At 41.4% G+C, this 20,914-nt stretch overlaps 1 protein-coding gene across 1 annotated transcript in view; it reads right to left on the bottom strand.

The window, feature by feature from the left end:
• The window catches only part of COX10 (cytochrome c oxidase assembly factor heme A:farnesyltransferase COX10), a 132,045-nt gene that overhangs the window by 10,636 nt on the left and 100,495 nt on the right, over nt 1-20,914 (bottom strand). Inside the window, exon 6 of the mRNA XM_003929258.4 lies at nt 5,698-5,930. Within this exon, the coding sequence (XP_003929307.1) occupies nt 5,698-5,930 (233 nt within the window). The remainder of the gene's footprint in view (nt 1-5,697; nt 5,931-20,914) is intronic.

Here is a 20,914-nt window from a genome sequence, read left to right as displayed (position 1 = left end):
GTGGAGAGGCCTAATGCCTGTGGCTCCAGGCCTGCTTGCAGCTGGAATGTCGGCAGGGCACTTATCTGCAGTCCCCTCCCTCCTCCACCTCCTCAGAGAGGGCTCCTTCACCGGGGCTTCAGCAGGTCACTTCTGTCATTGCCATTCCCCGTGTGCAGAATCCAACCACGTGCTGCAGTTCCTGTGACAACAAGCTGGCTAGACCAGGGGCCAGAAAGCAACCCTCTCATTCTGCTGTTCCTGAATTTTAGCTAGGAAGCATTTTTAATGTTTCCTGCTAACAGCAGTTAGGCTTAATAAAAAAAAAAAAGAAAAACTAAGGCAAGGTAATTAGGCAGGTGAGAGGAAAAGGCCTAACTCTGAGGCTCAGAGGGAAATGGACATAAGTAAAATCCCATTATAATGATTACCTTTATAGACAGAAGGACTTTGTAAAATGAGGCTATTTCCGGTGCACAGAAGCAGCTGGGCTGCAGAGTTCTGACAGAACCACCCTAAGGAGGGTTCTCTGGGCCGGGCCCGTGCTTTGTGCCACAGCACTCTCTGTAGCAAGCATTGGACTGAAAGCTGCTGGCACTGTGATGGGGAGAAAAGCTGAGCTGCTTACAGTTCATTGTGCAGTTATAAAATAGCAAACATCAAGAACCATTCACGTTTGCTTAGTTTGTACAACGTCCGTGTGCTAATCTACCCCATTCTCTTCACCCCTCATCCTCCCTCACTCGCCCCATGCTGGATTCCCCCGAAGCGGATGGACCACACACATGCGTGGGGCCCACACCTCTCACCGGGCATCTAGAACAATTAGAAGTTCTTTTACACTGTCTGATTTTTAAAAAGTCAAAGTAGTTGTGAGGGAAAAAACCAATCAGAATCCCACGGAACGTCCCTATAGTTATTTTATGTTGTATGTTTTCGCAGGAGGAGAGGAGGTCACAATCTCTTCGGTGCTTCTTAATCTGGCCCATATTCACCACAAAAGCCACAGAATGATCCAGACAGCAAGAAGGGGAAAAGGTACTTCCTGCCATGCTGCATGTCCTTGCTGGGTGGAGCACTCTGACCCATGGGCTGCCTCAAATGCACAGTGTTTTCTACAGCTACTAATCTTTAAACGGCTCTCCTCCCCATTAGATGGTTGGCTGGGCCTTCAATTACACGAGGCTTCAGGATTTCCATTTCAAATCTTGGCTAAGCTGCTTCCTCTCCATCTTGACTACCATCTACTGAGTCCCAGGAAGGGCTTTTGCAAACGTATCCACAGTCAAGGTGACTGGGTGACTAAAGGGTTGGTGCTGGGTATTCAATGTCCTGGTTCAGAAGGGAATACCTGCCTCCCTTCAGACGTGTATCTTTCATCCATTTCCCCACTTGGAGAGTCACTGTGTTAACAAGTTGCTCCTTCAGAGGATAATCAGATTGACGCTTCACTACTTAAACTGCAAAACGTTAATTAGGGAGGGCAGAGAGAGTGTGGGAGTGGGCAGGTCTAGGGTAGGTGGGGCCCAAGTGGAGAGAGAAGGAAGTGGGAGGGAGGAGGTAGGAGGTGAGAGGATGCACACATGCTTGGGAGGACAGGAAAGGCGGGCCTCTGCAGTGCACTGACTTTCCAATACCATGGAGAACCTGCAGCACATCGTTAGATGACCCTAAAAGTATGACCCTGCTGTTAGGCTGCCTCAAGCTCCAGTGGGTCTTTATCGCCACTGAATGAGGTATGAGCTCCTCTGCAGGTGGCTCATCCTAGCCCAAGTCCCTACCCTACTCTGCATTGCAGTGGCGTTCGGGCCTGTAAGCCTTTGTATGGGGTCTTCCCTCTTCCTGGAAAGCATACTTCCTCCTCAAGTTAACTGGTCATGACTTGATTCTGCAGTCTTGCTTCTCCAAAGTCGCCTGGGACCAGTTTGGGGGAGGTTAAGAGAGCCCACAGCCCTCTGAAGATACCCTGCTAAAGCTCTTAGATTACCCATTCGTTTGGTTACCTGCCTGCCTCTCCCCAAAGACCCTGAGACATGATTTCCTGAGGATACTCACTGGGTTTCAGTTATGTCTGTGTCTCTCAATACCTGGCAAACAGTAGGTCCCCAGTTGATACTTGCATGACAAAGCAATTACGGGGACCAGTTTACAAAGGTGGTGATCCATCTTTGGTGGCTCAAAGATTACATGCTTGGCAATACCACAGAAGAGGGGAAACTATTTTTGCCAATTTTTCTCAGAAGGGCTCTTTATAACTATACATACCCCCTCAAATAAGAACCCCCAGATGAGAGATATCCCCTCTGTGAATAATATAAATGATACCATTAGTACATCTCAAATAATACCATCTGCCCATGCCCTAATCTCTAGGTATTTTCAAGATGTTCTAATGGCCAGAGCTCTTTCTGGTTCCGTCTTTGCAAATTGGTGGTCCTTAAAGTGTGTTTCCTGGACCAGGGGCATCGGCAGCACCTATAAACTTGTTAGAAAGAAAAATTCTCAAACCCCATCTCAGCCCCGTGAATCATAAGTTCCAGGAGTAAGGCCCAGGAATCTGTGTGTGAGCAAGCAATCCAGGTGATTATCATGTGCCCTAAATTTTGAAACCACTGTTTTAGACTTCAGTGGGACCACAGGTACAGTCTCATTATTTAAAGAACATATTAATGTGAGGATGATGAAATACAGATTCATAAGGATGTCCACCTTTCCACTGAGGCAGTATGGTCTAAGTTAACATTCTACAATAGTGGAAAAATTCTACATCTGTGCTGTTGACAGGGTAGCTACTAGGTACATGTGGCTTTCGGCATTTGAAATATGGCTACTGGGACTGGGTAGCTGAATTTTAAAGTTTATCTACTATAAATTTAAATTTAAATAGCCACTTGGGCCTAGTGGCTACCATACTAGACAGTATGATTCTAGAAGATGACTAAGTAATATAAAACTATATTCAACCCAGTTCCTAAAATCCCAGAAATAAAAATCTTTTAAAAAATACATTCTCTTAGATTCTGTCACCCTTAAAATGGAAGGTACCTATATTCATGGATTTGTTCATTCAATGAAGTATTTGCTACTTATCTCAAGTTGGTTCTATCAAATTAATGTTTGGAAACTTTTTTGAAGTAGTTTAAAGCATTATGTAAAGTAGTAGCATTCTTTCTGCATAATCTTGACAAGGCTTTAAGCATATGATCTGATCTGCTATAAATTCGGATGCTAGGCCAGGAAGTCATGTTGTTGCTGCTACAGGAAGGCCTGTACTATGTGCCCCATAATGCATCTTTAAGATTTAAAGAATAAGGATATACTGTAATAGAGGTCAAACTCAAAAGCTGCCAAGGGAATGTCTCTTTGTGGTTATACATGTCTTTCGGACTGCTCTGATTTATACCAGGTTCTGTTCGGGTAGATAAGGGGTCTCATTTTCCAAGACAAATATGTACTTTCATCCTGTTACCTAAACAAGGGACGAGCTGCCCTTTGCTGTCCATCATGAATGAGTTTGTACACAAAAAATTAAATTTGTATTATAGAAAGACTATAATCAACATTAAAAAAATTATCTTAAATATGACTATGAGCAGTTTAGCCAAATCCAGACTATCCCTAAACAAATAACGGCTCTTGCCTGAATGTGCACTCCTAAGTGAGGACTTCTGCAAAGCTTTTTCTCTAGCCTCTGGGGAGGCTACTCCAGCCTGCATATACCGGGACTTCTTCAGGAGGAAACCACCTGGGAGTATGATAGGGGCCTCTGACCTTCAGCAAGAACCTGGCCCTAGGACCCTGCATGGATTTGGACTGACCGGCCCATAAAAGTCTCCTGTCATACCAGTGCCTAGGGCTGTAATACTCGGCCCTGACTCTGGCCCTGTCTGGGACATCCCAGATAGAGGTGTCTTGTTCCTTTGTGCCAGGCTTGTGGAAGCTGAATAGGGTTCAGGCACTCCTGCCAGGACATAGAGTGTCTCCATCAGACAGGCAGGTGCCTCAGTGCAGGGACCCGAGTGCTCAAGTGGAGCTACACCCTTGAGCAAGGGGGACACTACCCATGCAGAGCCTAGGAAGTACCGGGTTTTCTTTCATGGCCTCCACCTCAAATGTCTACACAATCGCTATAAAGATTTTGAGGGGAATAAGAGGGAAGAGGACAGCTGGGTTGTGGGGGAAAAGGGGTTCGGGTCAAATCAAGTGAGCTCCAGGTGGAACTAAGAAGGAACGTAAGCGGGTGTGGGGGGGTTGGTGGTCTGCAGGTATGCTCTGTAACTGTCAACTACAAACCAGAGTGAATACGCAGATGTCATCTAGCCCAGGGATGCCAAGTCCAGGCTTTAAACCCTCGCTTCCCTCACCCAATGCAAACCTCACAAATGGACCCCAGAACTCTTTCCCACCAGACCTGCAGGCTCCTAAGTCTTCAAAATAACAGCCAGAGGACAAGGCTGCATGGCTCAGTTTATAAACCAAACAAAATCTTCCCTTTCCTGATCTCTGCCAGTCCCTCCACTGTACGAAGGAGGATTCCTGAATGATAACAATAGCATACGGATCCCAAATTGAGCTCTCGCCATAGTCCAGCACTTTACAAATAACAACTCATTTCATCCTCACAATGACTCCATGAAGGGAGAAGATTATTAGCCCCATGCAGGAGGTGAGGAGACTGTGGCAGAAAGAGGCTGAGTTCAGCTGCGAAGGACGAGAAGCTCATAGGTGGTGGGTTGCGCTCTCCCCCACCAGTGTCCCTGCTTGCCCCAGCTTTGCTGACGCTGCCTCCCACGTGGATGAGGCTATGGTTTTAGGTTTATCAGAGAATACACAAGCACATAAGTTTTAGAATATTATACTTGCAGATTCATTAAAATCCGACCTTTACAGGATATTAAAACCATTCTAAGAGACAATCATGGTGAAGGTGTAATCGCATTTGTAAGCTTGCCAAATCGGAGTGTAAGAGCTTTTATGAAAAGTTTCAGAAATGTGGCTTAAAGGGTAACCGTTTATGGTCAACTGCCTTTTGATCTCTCATGTGAAAAATATGTACTTACATATATTGCAGGAAACCTCACCACTTCCTTCCTAAGTGTCGGTCAAAAAACACTAATTACTTGACTAATTAGACTGTGAAACTTCCCTTATAGATGGTAAAAATGAGCTATTTTCACCCCACAAATTTAGATGTGACATACCACCAAGAAATGTAGAAATCGTTCAATGGTTTTATTGTAGACAGCATGAACAATTTAAGCAAATCATGTAAAAATAAATGAGAAACTCATGAAAATAATCAGCCCTTTCATAAGAGGGGAACATGACCCAGTTCTAGAAGACTCCAGAGCTAGCCAAAGAGGCCAGGTCCAGATGCCTTCTCCCTACCCCATGAATTGGTTAGTCCTAGCTTGGTCTGTGATTTTCATGGTGGCTTCAGGCACTTTCTTTTATCCACCTGTAGTCACAGGCGGGCAGCACTGCTTCGTTTTCTCCCAGGCGTTCCCCACAAGGGAAAGTATATGTCATGTCCACCCGCCAGCCAGGATGACACAGTCTCCCTTTACTCTGTGTTCGCAGAATTTCAGTCTGCCACATCAGCACATTTGCCAAAAGAATCAGTGTGGGATGAAATGGAATTGAACCAAGTGCTACAGCTCGAGAAGGAAATGCCTCCTTGACCAGAGTGTGCTCATGTGCTTATCGCGGGACACTTACCAGCATCGAGGCTGCCTGTGGCCGCTGTCCAGCCCATGACAGGCGGGATGGCTCCAACCACGGCTCCGACCCATGTGTTAGCAATGCTGATCCTCTTCAGTGGTGTGTAGCAGCAGGTATACAGGAAAATGTTGAAGAGCCCCAGGGCTCCTGTGAGTGGATTCACCCCCCAGGTCAGAATGGCAACTCCGGGAACAGCACAGCAAGTGGCAAAAGACACAGCTAACAATGGGCTGGAAAAGAACAGAGAACATGGAGTGACCATCTTCACCTTAACTCAATCACACCACCTAGAATGGGCACTGACAAAGTGCAAATAATCCACCTGGCCAGTAGGGGCAGTCAGTACTGGTCTGGCTTCTTCCTGGATATGGGGAATCCTCTCTATGAAACAAACTTGAATATGTTTGTGGGAGCTCTGACTGCTCTTGATTTTGCTAGCGGACAGTAAAGTGGTGAAGAGAGTCAGGGTTACAGTGTTCTGGATTCACACTGGTTCTGTCCCTTCCTGGCTATAGGATGGCTAGGTTTCACTTACTCCTCTCTACAAGAGAAATGATCATCTCTTTCTCTTAGAGTTGAAGTGAAGACTGAGAAAATGCCTCCTCTGCATAGTGTTCCATTTTCTATTTAGTCATGAACAAACCACTTACAACACAATATTGGAAGATTTGGGCAGAAAATAGCACCTGAATTCTGGAAGCAGTTCTCCCCCCTTATTTATACTTTATTGAAACGTCACTGAATTCATGATAATGAGTAGCAATGGTGTGCCTTCCCATTGCCATCATTATCATGTTTTAAGGAACTACAGGCTCAGCATGCTACCAGTTCCCAACAACAGCAAACACCAGGTGGCCGTTGTACAGTGCCAGTGTCGTAACTTGACTTATGGACACAGAATTTTCAAGGGGAGGTCACACAATGTTATTTATGTAAATGAAGCCCACCAACTAAAACTCTACAATGATAATCATTGTCACAAGTCTGTTTCTCCAAAGAGCCTAATTCTAAAAGTAGACTTTGTATGGAATCTGGTGAAAGACGTTTTGAGAGTCTAGATAAATTGGATCTACTAGTTCCTGCTTATATGCATGTTTGTTTATTCTTTCTTGAGAAACCTAAGGAGGTTACTCAAGCCTGCCCTCTCCTTGCAGAAGGCATAATTCCACTTGTGAGTAAGCTATGTTTGTGTAGTGTTCAGTGACCCTGCCCGATTAAAGACTCCACAACGTGCTTCTTGGGAAGCAAGAGCCACCAGTGTGCAGCTTCTAGGGTGCTCTGGTTTTAAAAACAGCCAACTCCCTGAAGAGGCAGTCTTTACCCGACGTGCACACATGTGAGATGATACCCTTCTATGCACAGGGCTGCAGTGTTCCCATGGCAGGAGAGAAGCCCTGGGTCTATGAGATGGCCCCTCTAGGAAAAAGACTAACTTGTAGAATTCAGCCGGGAGGGGGCCAGGGCAGAGCCCAGCAGCTGGAACTACAGTACTGAGTGAAGTCAGGGTGAGTGAAGTCAGGGCAACAGAATATGAATGCTAGAAGTGACTTGATGGAGAATTCTGGCTACCACCCTACCATTCCGCTATGGGGACCAGCACTGACTCTTTCCTCCCAGGCCTGTGGCCACTGTGCCCAAAGAGTGACCCAACTGAATGGGAATTTTGATGGAAAATGAGAAAATACAAGGCATATGTTGCTGTCAAGGTGCTTGTGACAGAAGAACCATAAACTACAGCTGAGAGACTTCCGAGTGCACATTCTGCCCTGAGGGTGCATTTCCACCCACCTGGACCTGGGCCATCTCTTTTGAACCCTGTGGTTAGTTACTTCCACAACACTCACTCAAGCACCATTAATAATTCATTCTGCCTTGTCCATCCAACATTCCCACCCTGGATCTGCTCAAAAACCTAGTCTCTGCTCCTGCTGGGAAAGCCCTACACTCATACTAACTGACCGCATTTCAAGGAGATGGCTTAACAGTGCTGGGGCTTAGACAGGGTTGATTTCCATTTTCATTCCTTATAGTGACAATTTTAACTCCTATCCTGACTTCTCAAGGCTCCAGCTTCACTCTAACTCCCAATACACCTTAACAGATGCCCTGCTCTCTTACACAATAGTGACAAACACCCTCAGATTTACTTTCTTTTTCCCATTTCTGAAGAGGCTATCTTCATCTCTTTTAAAGATAAACCCTCCACTTTTGTTTTTATTTAATCTCCTCCCTAATCTGTCTTTTATCTCCTATCTCTACTGTCTATTAACCTCCTGCATCAAATAAATTACTTTCTTTGTATTTACCCCAAGGCAATACCCGTCTTGCTTCCTTGACACTCTTCAAAGCCAAGCATCCTGATGGAGTGGACCACACACATTCCTTCTCTATCTCTCCCTTCCCTCGGTTTCCTATTTGTTCCTCAACTGTATCTCTCACCAGCTGCTGCAACAGATTTCTCTAAGGGGGCTTCAAAAAGTTCATGGAGAATGCACATTGTGAAAAGACTATACATAGACTTAACCATTTTTTTACATCAAAATAAACTCATACTAATTTATTATAACATGTCTGAACAGGATCTAGAAAATAGCCCTTATCAAAACAACATGAATTCTGCTAAAACAGAATCAAGAACAAATATCACATCTCGGCTAACGCTTGGATGGAAGAATAGTGAAATCACTGATGCTTTACAAGAAGTTTATGGGGACAATGCCCCCCCAAATCAGCAGTTTACAAATGGTTAACTTTTTTAAGAACAGATGATGTTGAAGACTAAAGTCAACCGCTGCAGACCATCCATATCAATTTATGAGGAGAAAAATCAATCTTTTTCGTGCCCTAATTTAAGTGGACCAACGGTTAACAGTAGAAAGAAACAACAACCAAACCAATACCATAGACAACTCAGTTGGTTTAGTTCTCACAATTCTGATTGAAAAATTACAGTTCGGCTAACTTTCCACTCAGTGAGTGCCAAAACCGTTGTACCCAGATTGGCCGCAGACAAGAGCAGGGCTTTCAACGGAAAATGTAAACAAATGGAATCAAGATCCTGAAGCATTTCTTCGAAAAGGAAGATGAAAATGAATATGTAGCAGGAGGTGAAACATGGCTTTACCACTACAATCCTGAAAACAAAGACAATCAAAACAATGGCTACCAAGGGTGGGAGTGGTCCAGTCAAAGAAAAAGTGAACAGATGAAGAGCAAAGCTCATCCAATAGTTTCTTGGGATGCTGAAGGCATTTTGCTTGATTCCTTTCCAGAGGGCTAAAGAACAATAACATCTACTTATTATGAGGCTGTTTGTAAAAAAAAAAAAAAGCAGAGCTTTAGCAGAAAATGACTGGGAAAGCTTCCCCAGAGTCCTTCTCTATCACAAAAATGCTCCTGCTCATTCTTCCCATCAAACACTGGCAACCTTGTGCGCATTTTGATGGGAAATCATTAGGCATCCACTTCAAAGTCCTGATTTGGCTCCTTTTGACTTTTTTTTGCTTCCTAATCTTAAGTCTTTAAAGGGCATCCATTTCTCTTCAGTTAATAATGTAAAAAAGAAGGCTGTGACATGTTAAATTCCCAGGACTGTCACTTCCTTACAGATAGACTACATTGCTGGTATCATTGCTTATGAAAGTGTCTTGACCTTGATGAAGATTAGGTTGAGAAATAAGTTTTACATTTTTATCTTTTGATTCTGTTTTTTTCCATAAACTTTTTGAAGTTCCCTCATATATCATATGTCCTGGGACCATCTACCTTCCCAATATGGCACACAATATGATTTTCCAGATGAAAGATTACAAAGATACCTCTGTGTTGTTACGCCTTCCACATACCCAGAAAGGAAACTTCAGATGGCTAAAAAGCAGTATACATATTATAACGTTATTCTTCTTCCAATAAGGTAATTTATAGCTTATAAGAACGGATTTTTTTTTTTTTTCTATGACACTCTAAAAAACCAGCTTTAGTTTGGGTGGGAGAAAAATGTGGCTGATAAACATTTTTATTTTCCCTGAATTGGCCCTTGTGTTAAAAAAAAAGAAGGTTGTTCATTCCTTCTCCAAGTTCTGCAGAAGCCAGTTGGATTCAAAGGTATTAGTGTTATAAAAAGCCCTTTTAGAAAAGCACACATGAATTTAATTTATTGAGATAGGCAATTTTATGTGGAAGTTTAGTTTCTGACCTTTGTTGAAATCACAGAAAATCTTGAGGCTCAATTCTGGTGTTTAAATAAATGTGCACAAGGGCATGAATGAAAACTGGGTAAGTTGACAAACCATGCAAACAAAAATGAAGCTGTTTACCCAGGATGCCATGATCACTCTCAGCATCCAGGTACCTGAAGGAACACATCTCCTTCTGGCACGAGAGCACTGAATCACTGGACTTCGGAGCTTTCTTGTGTTATGGGCAAAGGTACTCCAAATGCATACTGTGTGAAATTTATTTTCCTGTTATGTTTCATATTTCCTAAAACACGTGTAACAAAAGTAATATACACATACAGTTCAGAAAATTGGCAACTCCAGAAAATCACAAAGAACAAATTCCTCATGACTTATTCAGAGAAACATACTAGTTGATATCATCCCAGCCTTTGTCTAATGATGTAGCTATTTAAAAAAATTGAGGATATGCTAAATTGTGGTTTTATTCCCCGCTTTATTTCAATATATCTTAATAATTTCCCTAGGCTATTAAATATATTTGTTACATCATCATCATTAATACTTATAATACAGAGTAGCTTATTCTTTGGATATACCACAATTAATTCAACCAATATACTTTTAAAAAGACATTCAGTATTTTTCCATTTTTAAAAATCAGAACGCATGTTGGGATGAATATCTATGGGTAGACTTTTGTTCACAGCTCCACTTGGGAGAAATTCTGAAGATAAATTCCTAGATGTGAAAATGCTCAGTCACATGATATGCACATTTTAGGGATTTTGTCATGTATTGCCAGGCTGTACTCCAGAGAGTTTGCACCAGTTTACAGTTCCACCAGCAGTATATGAGAGCACCTTCTTCTAGAATCTGTATCAACACTGGGTGTGGCATTAAAAACAAAGCAAAACAAAAACAAAATGTGCCAATAGGACAGATTAAAAAACAGTATTGAGTTTCTTTAAAAAAAAAAACCCTTAAAATTAACAAATCAAACATTCTATTGAGATAGCATTATCTCATTTTAGCAATGAGAAACTGAGACTCACAGCAAGTAAAATAACTTAGAAACAGGACCTATATTCAGGCTCGCTTTTTGGCTCATCAGTCTAACCCAGAGTCTCCCAACTGTATGTGAGGCACACTGGTGTGATACAACTTGCTGAGACTCTGCTTTCCTGCGTCTGCTGAGGGCCTGGGGTGGGTGGCTGGAGTCTTGGGTTGGGATGCCATCACCTGGAAGTAGCCTCCTGTGGGCTTAAAAGCACCTTCAGTTTACTCCATTGTGCAAATAGCCTAATACTGCATTCCCTGAAATCAAAACCACTGGATGTAATATGGTGAGCAAGACCTTGTCCTGGGGGCGCTGATGCTGTAGTGGTGGCCAATTCAGCGGGCAAAGGCAAGCGTGTGTGTCACAGTAGGGAACACAGGGCAGTCAGGGGCACCTAACCTAGTGTATGCTGGGTGGTAGATAGGGCATGTTTCTAGGAAGAAGTGATGTTTAAACTGAGACCTGATGGATGGGTGAGAGATGGGCGGGAAGGATGGAGAGGGGAGTTGCAGGCAATAGGAACAGCATGTGAGAAGGCCAAAGGGAAGAAGAATGGCAAGTTTATGTTCCACATATCTGGAGTGCAGAGTGAGAGTGGGAGGTGTCCAGGGAGCACAGAAATTAGAAAGACCACATACAGAGACCTCTAGGCAAATGCAGACCCAATGAAGTGCTCTAGTTTTTAAAAAGCGGAAGAAAATGATCAGATCTGCTTTTCAGAAAGATTACTCTGCCTGCCATGTGATAGTCAGAAAAAGACAAGCATCTGTGTAATTCACCTCACAAAAGAGGCTCAAGTTAGGCATTTTAAGGGAAGAAGAATCGTCAGCACACCATCACATAATTTTTATCAAATGCTTCGTTGAGAGAAGCAGCCTTCAGCTAGCTTGTATCTTTAATCTATCTTCCAGATTTCCTAAAAGGCATTGGTGGCGCACATTGGACCAGGAGAGAGCGGGCCCTCCTCATCCACTGAACGGTTCTTTGGCCGAATGACACGAGGATGATCATGGTTTGCACTTTGAGTTCTATTATTCTTGGCTCTACTTTGTCTGTCCTTAGTCTTCTTTTTCTGGACTATTTTGTCACATTTTACATATCTTTGCAAGTTACTTGAACTCTTGTTTGAAATAAGGCAGAGGAAAAAAGTAAAATAAAGGAGTAACTAACTACAGGATTTTGTTTAGAATATTTGTATACAATGAGACATCAGTTAAAAAAAGTGAAGGACTCTTTTTGGAACTAGAAGTAGGAAGAGGACAAGCAATAATAATAATTTTGGAATAAAGAGAGACTACATCAAATGATATGTGGGTTATTAAGTTTGATTTACGATGAAATCTTTAAGTATCATGGTAATATTCAAGTCGTTGAAGTTTAGCTGTTTTAATCAAGAGACCTATCTTTTAGAAAAAGGTTACAAAAGAGTGTTCAGTTTCATCTCAGTTAAACAAAACTATGATTTTCTGCCTTAGTTCTCATAAAATGTGGTCAGAGCTACATTTTAGAGACTACAAACACTATTATGTCAAGGACTGATTTCTTGCTATTTTAGGTCATTACTCTATATACTCTTTCTCCTAATCATACCATTCAGCCTGTGATTTAAAAAAATCATCTGCTCTTTCTATTCCTAGATAGGTTTTGGAAAGTATCCCAAACCTGGAGGCACACACACATACACACCTGAGTTATTTATCTTTTCATAATTTATTCAATATTTAATTTTTAAAATTGGTCCTATTACTCCTTTTTATCATTTAAATTCCTTAGCAGTTTACTTCCAGTTCAAGTGTTACTCTGACATCTGGTTTCTAGAAGCAAGATGAGGAGGAGAAAGGAAGGCTAAGCTGGCCTCCTTGGCCTTCCCTGCGATGAGTTACCTTGGGAAAGAGGGCCCCATTGGAATTTCCAGGTAGATCCTTCACACCATGATTTTTTAAAAAATTTTAATTTTAATTTGTTTTATTTTTTTATTGCATTTGAGGTTTTGGGGTACATGTGAAGAACATGCAAGATTGTTGCATAGGTACACACGTGGCAGTGTGGTTTGCTGCCTTTCTCCCCTTCACCTATATCTGGCATTTCTCCCCATGCTATCTCTCCCCAACTCCCCAACCTCCACTGTCCCTCCCCTACTTCCCCCCAACGGACACCAGTGTGTAGTGCTCCCCTCACCATGATTTTAAGTGTGGCTCCTGGACCATCAGCATCACCTGGGAACTTGTTAGTAATCCCTGTAGTCTGGAAGCTCTCTGAGATTTGGTAACTACTATACCAATAGCAATGTGATGCTGGTCCGCATCTGGCCAAGATATATATGCTGAGCCAACATAAGCCGCTCAACTCCAGTGCTGACTGTGGCTGGACTAGATAGGTCACCCACTTTCAGTTGTCTTTCATTATATGCCTCTTGACATGTTCTAGCAGAAGAACTGAGGGCTGTGAACTAGCTCTTTTATCAATTAGCAGAGGAACTTTGGATATATCCTTAGACTTCTGACCTGCTTGCACTATCTGCTTTGTTTGAATTTAATCATACAGCTACAAGTGTTTTGATCATTAAAAGTACTTAAAGGGCAAGATGGAGCAAGTGTGACATAAATCTTGAAAATCGTTGATTCTAGAACATGAGCATGAGGAGGGTCCACTGTACTCTCTACTATTCCCTCTGTTGGGATATTTTCATAAGAAATATGTTTTTAAAATATGTTAATATTCTTTATTATTAGTGTTATATTCTGGTTTCCTGATGGTAGCATAACTAAGCATGCTGAGTAGGATCAGGTGGTCCACATTCTAGTTCTGACCCTGATGTTAACTAGTTATTTACAAGTGAGCAACTTATTTAACCTCTCTGGTCCTTGGCTTCCTCAACTGAAAGGGTGCATTAGGGCTCTTTCAGTGGCAAGTCGAACTTGCTTAGGTAAAAAGGCTCAATAAAAAAAGACAATAGGGAAAGCAGGGTTTCGACCTGCTTAGCTGTATGATCTTGAGCAAATTATTTAATCTGTTGGCCTTAGATTCTTCATCTGTAAGATGAGAGATACTTTACAGAGTTGTTCTTTAAGAATTAAATACAATGATGTAAATAAAGCACTTAAAAAGTGCTTGTTAAATGAGTGCATAGTGCTGACTTGTTCTTTCATTCATCCATTCATTAAAATTTCTCATTGCCTAGACAGCCACTATGCTAAGTGTGGCTGTACAATAGTGAACCAAACAGGAGGTTTTAGTCTAGAAAGGAAGACAGACCTTAAACAAATACACGCAAGTACTATGAACTCTCCAATTGCAAAATCAGCTACAAGAAAGAACAGATGAAATAAGACAGAATAATTCAAATAGGAAAGATCTATTTAAATGGAGCTGAAGGGAGGGGCTGATAAACTTGCCATAAATTATTTCCCCTGATTTATTTTTTCAGGCTTATAAAGACTTATGAATAAACCACTACTTATATTTTCAATTTTAATCTTACTTAGAATTTAATTTTATTATACCAAATTACAAAAAGTAAACCAGCATTGGGAAAAACTAGATTGATCACATACAAAACACTTTTTTTAAATGTTGGTGCTCTTGCATCTCTGCAATAGTAGCTGTAATGCACTTTTATTAAGAACAGAGGAATTAACATCTCTGTGAGTGATTCTTGCTGGATTGAATTTATATAGGAACAATCCGAAACAGAGTGGAACAGGGTGTGATAATATTGCAGAAAAGTTCTAATTTTCAACAACACAGAATAAATGTATGAATAAGAAAAACAGCATTATTTGATAGGGGGTGGGCAGAAAAAGATAGTAATTTTCTTGAACAAAAAAATTCTTTTATATTCATTCACTCATGCATGCAAATAGGTTGATGGTTCATGCTGAGGGTTGAATGATGATTTATTTCAAAACTCATATACAAAACTGAATTACATTTTAAATTAAGATGTCTTTCTACTGAGCATCACTCCTTGGGATTTTTCTATCTCTGCCTTTCCTGCCCAAGGCTACTGTAGAAAAGAAACTGATAGACTCAGAGAGGGGGAAAATTGGTCCACACATTTCTATGAATTATTTTTTTCTCCTTTTAAATATAACATTGTTTTGTTTACTAAACATCAGTCCTTACATAACTCTATGAAAGTATAATTTTCCACAGAAATTAAGAACAAAGAAGAGAGATACAGCTTTAATTTGGTGCCTATTTATTGCACTTAATAAATGTAATTTAAATTACCTGACTTTTAAATAACTTCCTGGAAAAATGTGGCCTTTCTGTTAAGTAATGTCTCAGAGAAGCCTATGAAATGTTAAGTCAAGAAAGTTTATATTTTGAGCAGCTCTGCGGGTAATTAGCTTAGACAAAAATTAATTTCATACTTCTTGGTCATTCTTCCAGAATAAATGATTTTGAAATTACAAAATAAAATATCCTTTCTTCAAAAACAAAAGAAAATAGAAAACCTTAATCAAACCAAGACAATTTAACTTTAATTTCCTGGATATATCCCACATTGAAGCTTGGAAATGAGTTTTTAGAGAAAATCTCTACAGAAAACTGTTTTGAAAATGTCTCCCCAGAATCTTATTTAGGAGTTTCTATTTCTGAACATGTCTCAAGTTATAGATACTGTAGAGTGGCAGACGACTGATGTAAATCCAGAACTTAAGGAAATTGTGAAGAAAATGAGAAAACAAAACCTATTTTGAAAGAAAATTAAGTTTTAAACATGTTTAAAAGAAACACGAGGAACAGAAGAAAAAAATATATTTCGCATAATTATATTCAGAACATGGAGACTGTGGTTTCACACACAGACACCTTTCTTTCCTTATTATTTTTTTTAATAAATGGGGTCCCATCTCTAAAAACTGCTCAAACACTTGGCGTCAAGTGGTTCTCCCACCTCAGCCTCCTGAGTAGCTGCGATTATAGGCATGCAACATGATGTTTGGCTCAGAGACTGTGGTAGATATTAATACATTTTTTTCAAGAAAGAAAACAAACCAGATCGAAGCTGAATGAGTTCTGAAAACTGACTGAAAGAATCTTATTAATCTAGAAGGAACAGAAGAAAGATTGCCTGAAAAAAAAACAAAAAACAAAACAAAATAAAAAACAAAAAAAAAACCAAAATGAATCTTCCCCTTTTTTGTCCACTGAGATTCAGCCTTCTAATTTAGAGGGGAGCACAATGGTGACCCCTGAATTATGCTACACCAATTCAGCTTAAAAGACAATTTTTCTTTTTCTTTTTCTTTTTTTTTTTGAGACCAAGTCTCACTCTTGTCCCCCAGGCTGGAGTGCAATGGCACGATCTTGGCTCACTGCAACCTCTGCCTCCCGGGTTCAAACGATTCTCCTGCCTCTGCCTCCAGAGTAGCTGGGATTACAGGTGTGTGCCACCATGCACCATGTCCAGCTGGTTTTTATATTTTTAGTAGAGATGCGGTTTCACCATGTTGGCCAGGCTTGTCTCGAACTCCTGACCTCAGGTGATCCGCCTGCCTCAGCCTCCCAAAGCACTGGGATTACAGGTGTGGGCCACCGTACCCGGCTTCCTTTAAGTGATAGAGTCAGATTTGTTTTTTTCTGAGGCAGGATTTTGCTCTTGTTGCCCAGGCTGTAGTGCAATGGTGCGATCTCGGTTCACTGCTACCTTTGCCTCAATTAAAGGTAATTTGTATAAAGACTCTGGAATTTTCAAGAAGTGATTCCTACTGTCTCAAGCCATGGAGTTTCCAGCATAGTAGTCCAATCTCTTAGTCTGGTTTTCCAATTCCTTGAGGGCAGGGACCACCTACTGAATCCCTCCATTACTCCTGGCTCCTGTAACACCCAATGCCTGCCACACGAGAGACACATACTTTTCCTTTCTCCTGATTGAGCCACATAGTTGAATTCTCTGATCTGCCCCCTTACTTTTAACTTATAGGACTCTATTAAAAAAAATAAAAGGCTTTGTTCACCTACACAAAATAGGGTCAATGAATTTTAAAGAGTCTTTGAAAAGCTTTAATGAGACACAACGTATAAAGAATGAAGCTGGGAAATAAAACTATCCATCTCTGCTGCTTTGGAGACTGGGAGCTGCATGCACATGCAGCTACCCAGAGATGTAAGTGCTGACCTCTGACTCTATCTCCTTACCTGCCCCTCGGGAACAGGACCTTTGGCCAGGGACTGTGTTTACAAACACAGACATCTACGAGGACCAGGCTGGCACAGCAGGCCGAACAAAAAATGCCTCTTCAGGATTTGGTCTATTGGCCATTATTTTGCCATCTCTGTCTGAACTGTTCTGTGAAGGGGTCTAATTAACTGTGAATCTAGCCCCTCTGCCCTAGAATTGATCCCTTTGCCCCCTGAAATACTTCTCTCCGTCTTTTGTATGGCCAGTTCTTACTCATCCTGTAAGACTCAGCTGAGACGTCAAAAAGCTCCTCCAAGAACATTTGCTGTCTCCCTTCTCGCCTTCCTGAGTCTCTCCCCAAGGCTGGTCTCCATATCTGCCCTCAGGCTCTCACAGCACTTGTTAGTTTTATGCTAGCATGAGCTGCTGCCACGCCTGCCCATCCCATCAGGCTGTATTTTTTTAGTGCAGTGACTCTGCACTATTTGTCTTTATGTTCTCTGTACTGAAGAATGATGCCCAAATGAACCTTTACAAACCATGCAAAAGAGAGAACACTATCCTAAGACTTCCACTCACGTAACACCAACCAATGAAAACAGCATTTGATTGTGTCCCATCTCACATCATCTTATGTGAAAAGAGAATAATCAAAGCGAAGGGACATTAGGCAAAATGACCCTAGATTATTAGTAAAAGATATTTATTCCTAAAACATGTGTTTTAATTGGTTACAAGTGATGGACTAAGTTACTATGACAGTTGACTCTTCATATTCATGTTTACTAGAATATCTGGGTATTTTCTGGTTATAAAAAGGGAGATGAGAACAGGAGAATCCTTCATCCCTAGGACTACTGTCACAGCTCACAATGCTTCAAAATAGTCATAGATGCTTCCTTTTTTCTTATGATTAGAGAAAGAAGTATAACTTTCAGAAAATCCCAGTAGCGTTCCTCTTGTTCAACCACTGTAATAACTAAGCATGACAATATGTACAAAAAGTTTTTGTGAACTCTTCATACCATGGTCCATAATAGAGAGGTATTTTTTAAGAATCAAGTTCTCTACATTAACACTACTATTACTAGGTTGAGGTCAAATTTGTTCTTCCTGACACTTCGAATCACTGGTTAACACTAAAAAAAGAAATTTCTATACTTATAAAATGTTTATGTTCTTATTACATTAGCAATATATACACACCAAGAGACTAATCATAACAATCCTTAGAAACTCTGCAGAGCTTTAGCCTGGCTGGGTACCCGTCTACTAGACTAGGGTGCCTGGATGATAAATAATATTCACAGCTCCCCTGCAGCCCACAAAATGTTTACATTTGCTTAAGTGCTTACTGGTAAAACCCTCAGTAAATTTGAAAAATGTCTCCTGTAAATCCCTATAATACTTAAGCTAAACCCTGTTCTTTAAGTTAATAATGCCAACTAAACAATCCATTCATTTCATTTCTAAAACTCCATCTTCATCATTCATTTCAAAACCAGGTATTGACTGACTCCGATTCCAAGTGTTTTAATTTATCCTCTCTGAATAACCTTTGGCTCTGCTCTTATCGTGCCATCTCTCCTGCTTACAGCCCACACCTAAAGCTTACATGTTATGGATCACTCTCATCTGATCCATTAAGTTGGAAAAACTAATGCTGACATGTATTATTTCCCTGTCAGCGTCACCAAGCTGGAAAATAGATAATTTAAAAGAGACATAATCAAAATACAGATGTCTTTGAAAATAACAAGAAAGGCCCAGTCCAGGCCTCGCCTACAGGAAGCTTTCACTGTCCACTCTGTCCTTTTTCTTTGTCTGACTTTCTGGAGAACTTCCTGTTTGTACCGATCTATTCATTTCATTCAACGCCTATTTATGAGCTGCCTTGTGCTGTCTGTTAAGCATTTTATGCATGTGGCTAGCGTTTTCACAAGATTATATAGCTTTGAGCATTATAAAATCAAAACTGATGGTGCTCGTACATTACAGGGGATCAATACATTTTTGATGAATTGAAGAAAAGAATTATTTGATTCTAAAATATTTAGAAGTAACAGTAGGCGCCCTGACAGTCTTAAGAAAGATTAAATTAGGGTAGACCAGCAAAAAGGATGTCACTAAAAAAAAAAAAAAAGGCCTAAGAAACCTGAAAAATGTAAGTCTGAAGGACCGCAGGTTTGATAAAAGACGGCAGATTAAAGGTGTCTGTATCTCTGTCTTCTCTGAAAACAAGGAGAACACAAACAGAAACTCGAATTTTAACAGAACTAGGAAACACACCCCTGAAGCAAAATATAAGACTTGGTAAATGTTAAGAATCTCTTCGGCTTTAATTATAACACACAGAAAGAATTTGACATAACGTGTGTGTTGTAAGTTGGGGAGGTGGATTATGGCTAGAAAGTTACAAAAGCAGAACCACAGCTCGACATACACATCTGGCCAAGTGCCCCGTAAAGTCCTGTGGAAGCTGCCCTGGATCCTTCCCTTTGCCTTAGGTACTTCTGTCCTCCCACTCCCATCCCTAATGCTTAACTGTCCTCACAACCCTTTCCTTTGCCCCAAGGAAATGGACCAGGGATGAATTATCAGGCCCATGCTAGAGCAATCAAATTTTCTCTCATAAAGATTTGGAATTGGGACAGGGAACACAGCTGGAGTGCCTGGGGGCTAAGGCTGAAGTTGCCATTTTGGTATGAGTCCATTTAAGTGAAGAGTGATTGGAAGGGCCCACATGCAGAGAGAAAAATGCAGTGAAAGTACAGAGAAAAGCCGGGTGTGGTGGCTCATGCCTGTAATCCCAGCACTTTGGGAGGCTGAGGCGGGTGGATCACAAGGTCAAGAGATCCAGACCATCCTGGCCAATATGGTGAAACCCTGTCTCTACTAAAAATACAAAAATTAGCTGGGCGGGGTGGCATGCACCTGTGGTCCCAGCTACTCAGGAGGCTGAGGCAGCAGAATCGCTTGAACCCAGAAGGCAGAGAGTGCAGTGAGCCGAGATTGCGCCACTGCACTCCAGCCTGACAATGGAATGAGACTCCACCTCAAAAAAAAAAAAAAAAAAAAAAAAGGAAAGTACATAGAAAAGCAGAGATGAATAGTGAGGCTGGAAGCTGAACTGCAACTAGCGAAGTGGTGAAGTGCTGAGTAGGTCACTCTTTCCAGAAGTCTGGCTATGAAGAGGAGTAATAGAAGAGTAACTGGATGGGGCAGTGAATTTAATAGATTTTTGTCTAAGACAGAAGGACAACCTGTCAAATATGAAGCCAGAAGAGAAAGAACCAATGAGGCGGCAGGGCGGGCAGAGGTACTGGAAGAGGGCTCAGGCCCCACAACTTGCATTCAGGCCTGCTGGTCCCCAGGTCTTCCAGCACGGAAGACCATAAGGTAGAAAAGGGGTCCCAAAGACTCCTGAAACATTCCAAAATAGGTGATGAACTCTGGCAGCTAGAATCTGCTGGGGCGAAACACTTGGTTTTATCCTCCTAAGAAGAACTGAGGTATATTTTGGAAGAAATCTTGAAAACATCACTTTTAACCACTCGTCTCTTCCACTGTCCCCTTCTCTTGGCCACCCTAAAACTACTAAATCCATTTATCCAACTAAGATCACTGTTGCAAGCAGATATGGAGCTTTGTTAAGCGGAAGGTGTTCAAGGACACTGGCTGCCTGTGTTATATGTAACTAGTGACTATATAAAACTGGCAAAGAAATGAGTTCAGCAGTGTCAGAAACAAACCACTTGGTTTTGCCTCTGCCAAGTCCCATTTACCAGTGTGAATATCCAGAATGGAAGCCATGGGTTCCCGAGGCTGTGAGGTGGCTGCGCTGAC

Source organism: Saimiri boliviensis, chromosome 17 (assembly GCF_048565385.1).
Source record: "Saimiri boliviensis isolate mSaiBol1 chromosome 17, mSaiBol1.pri, whole genome shotgun sequence".
In the NCBI taxonomy this organism is placed as follows: Eukaryota; Metazoa; Chordata; class Mammalia; order Primates; family Cebidae; genus Saimiri; species Saimiri boliviensis.
The sequence above is the reverse complement of the archived record's forward strand: the minus strand, read 5'-3'. Positions and strand labels throughout refer to the sequence as shown.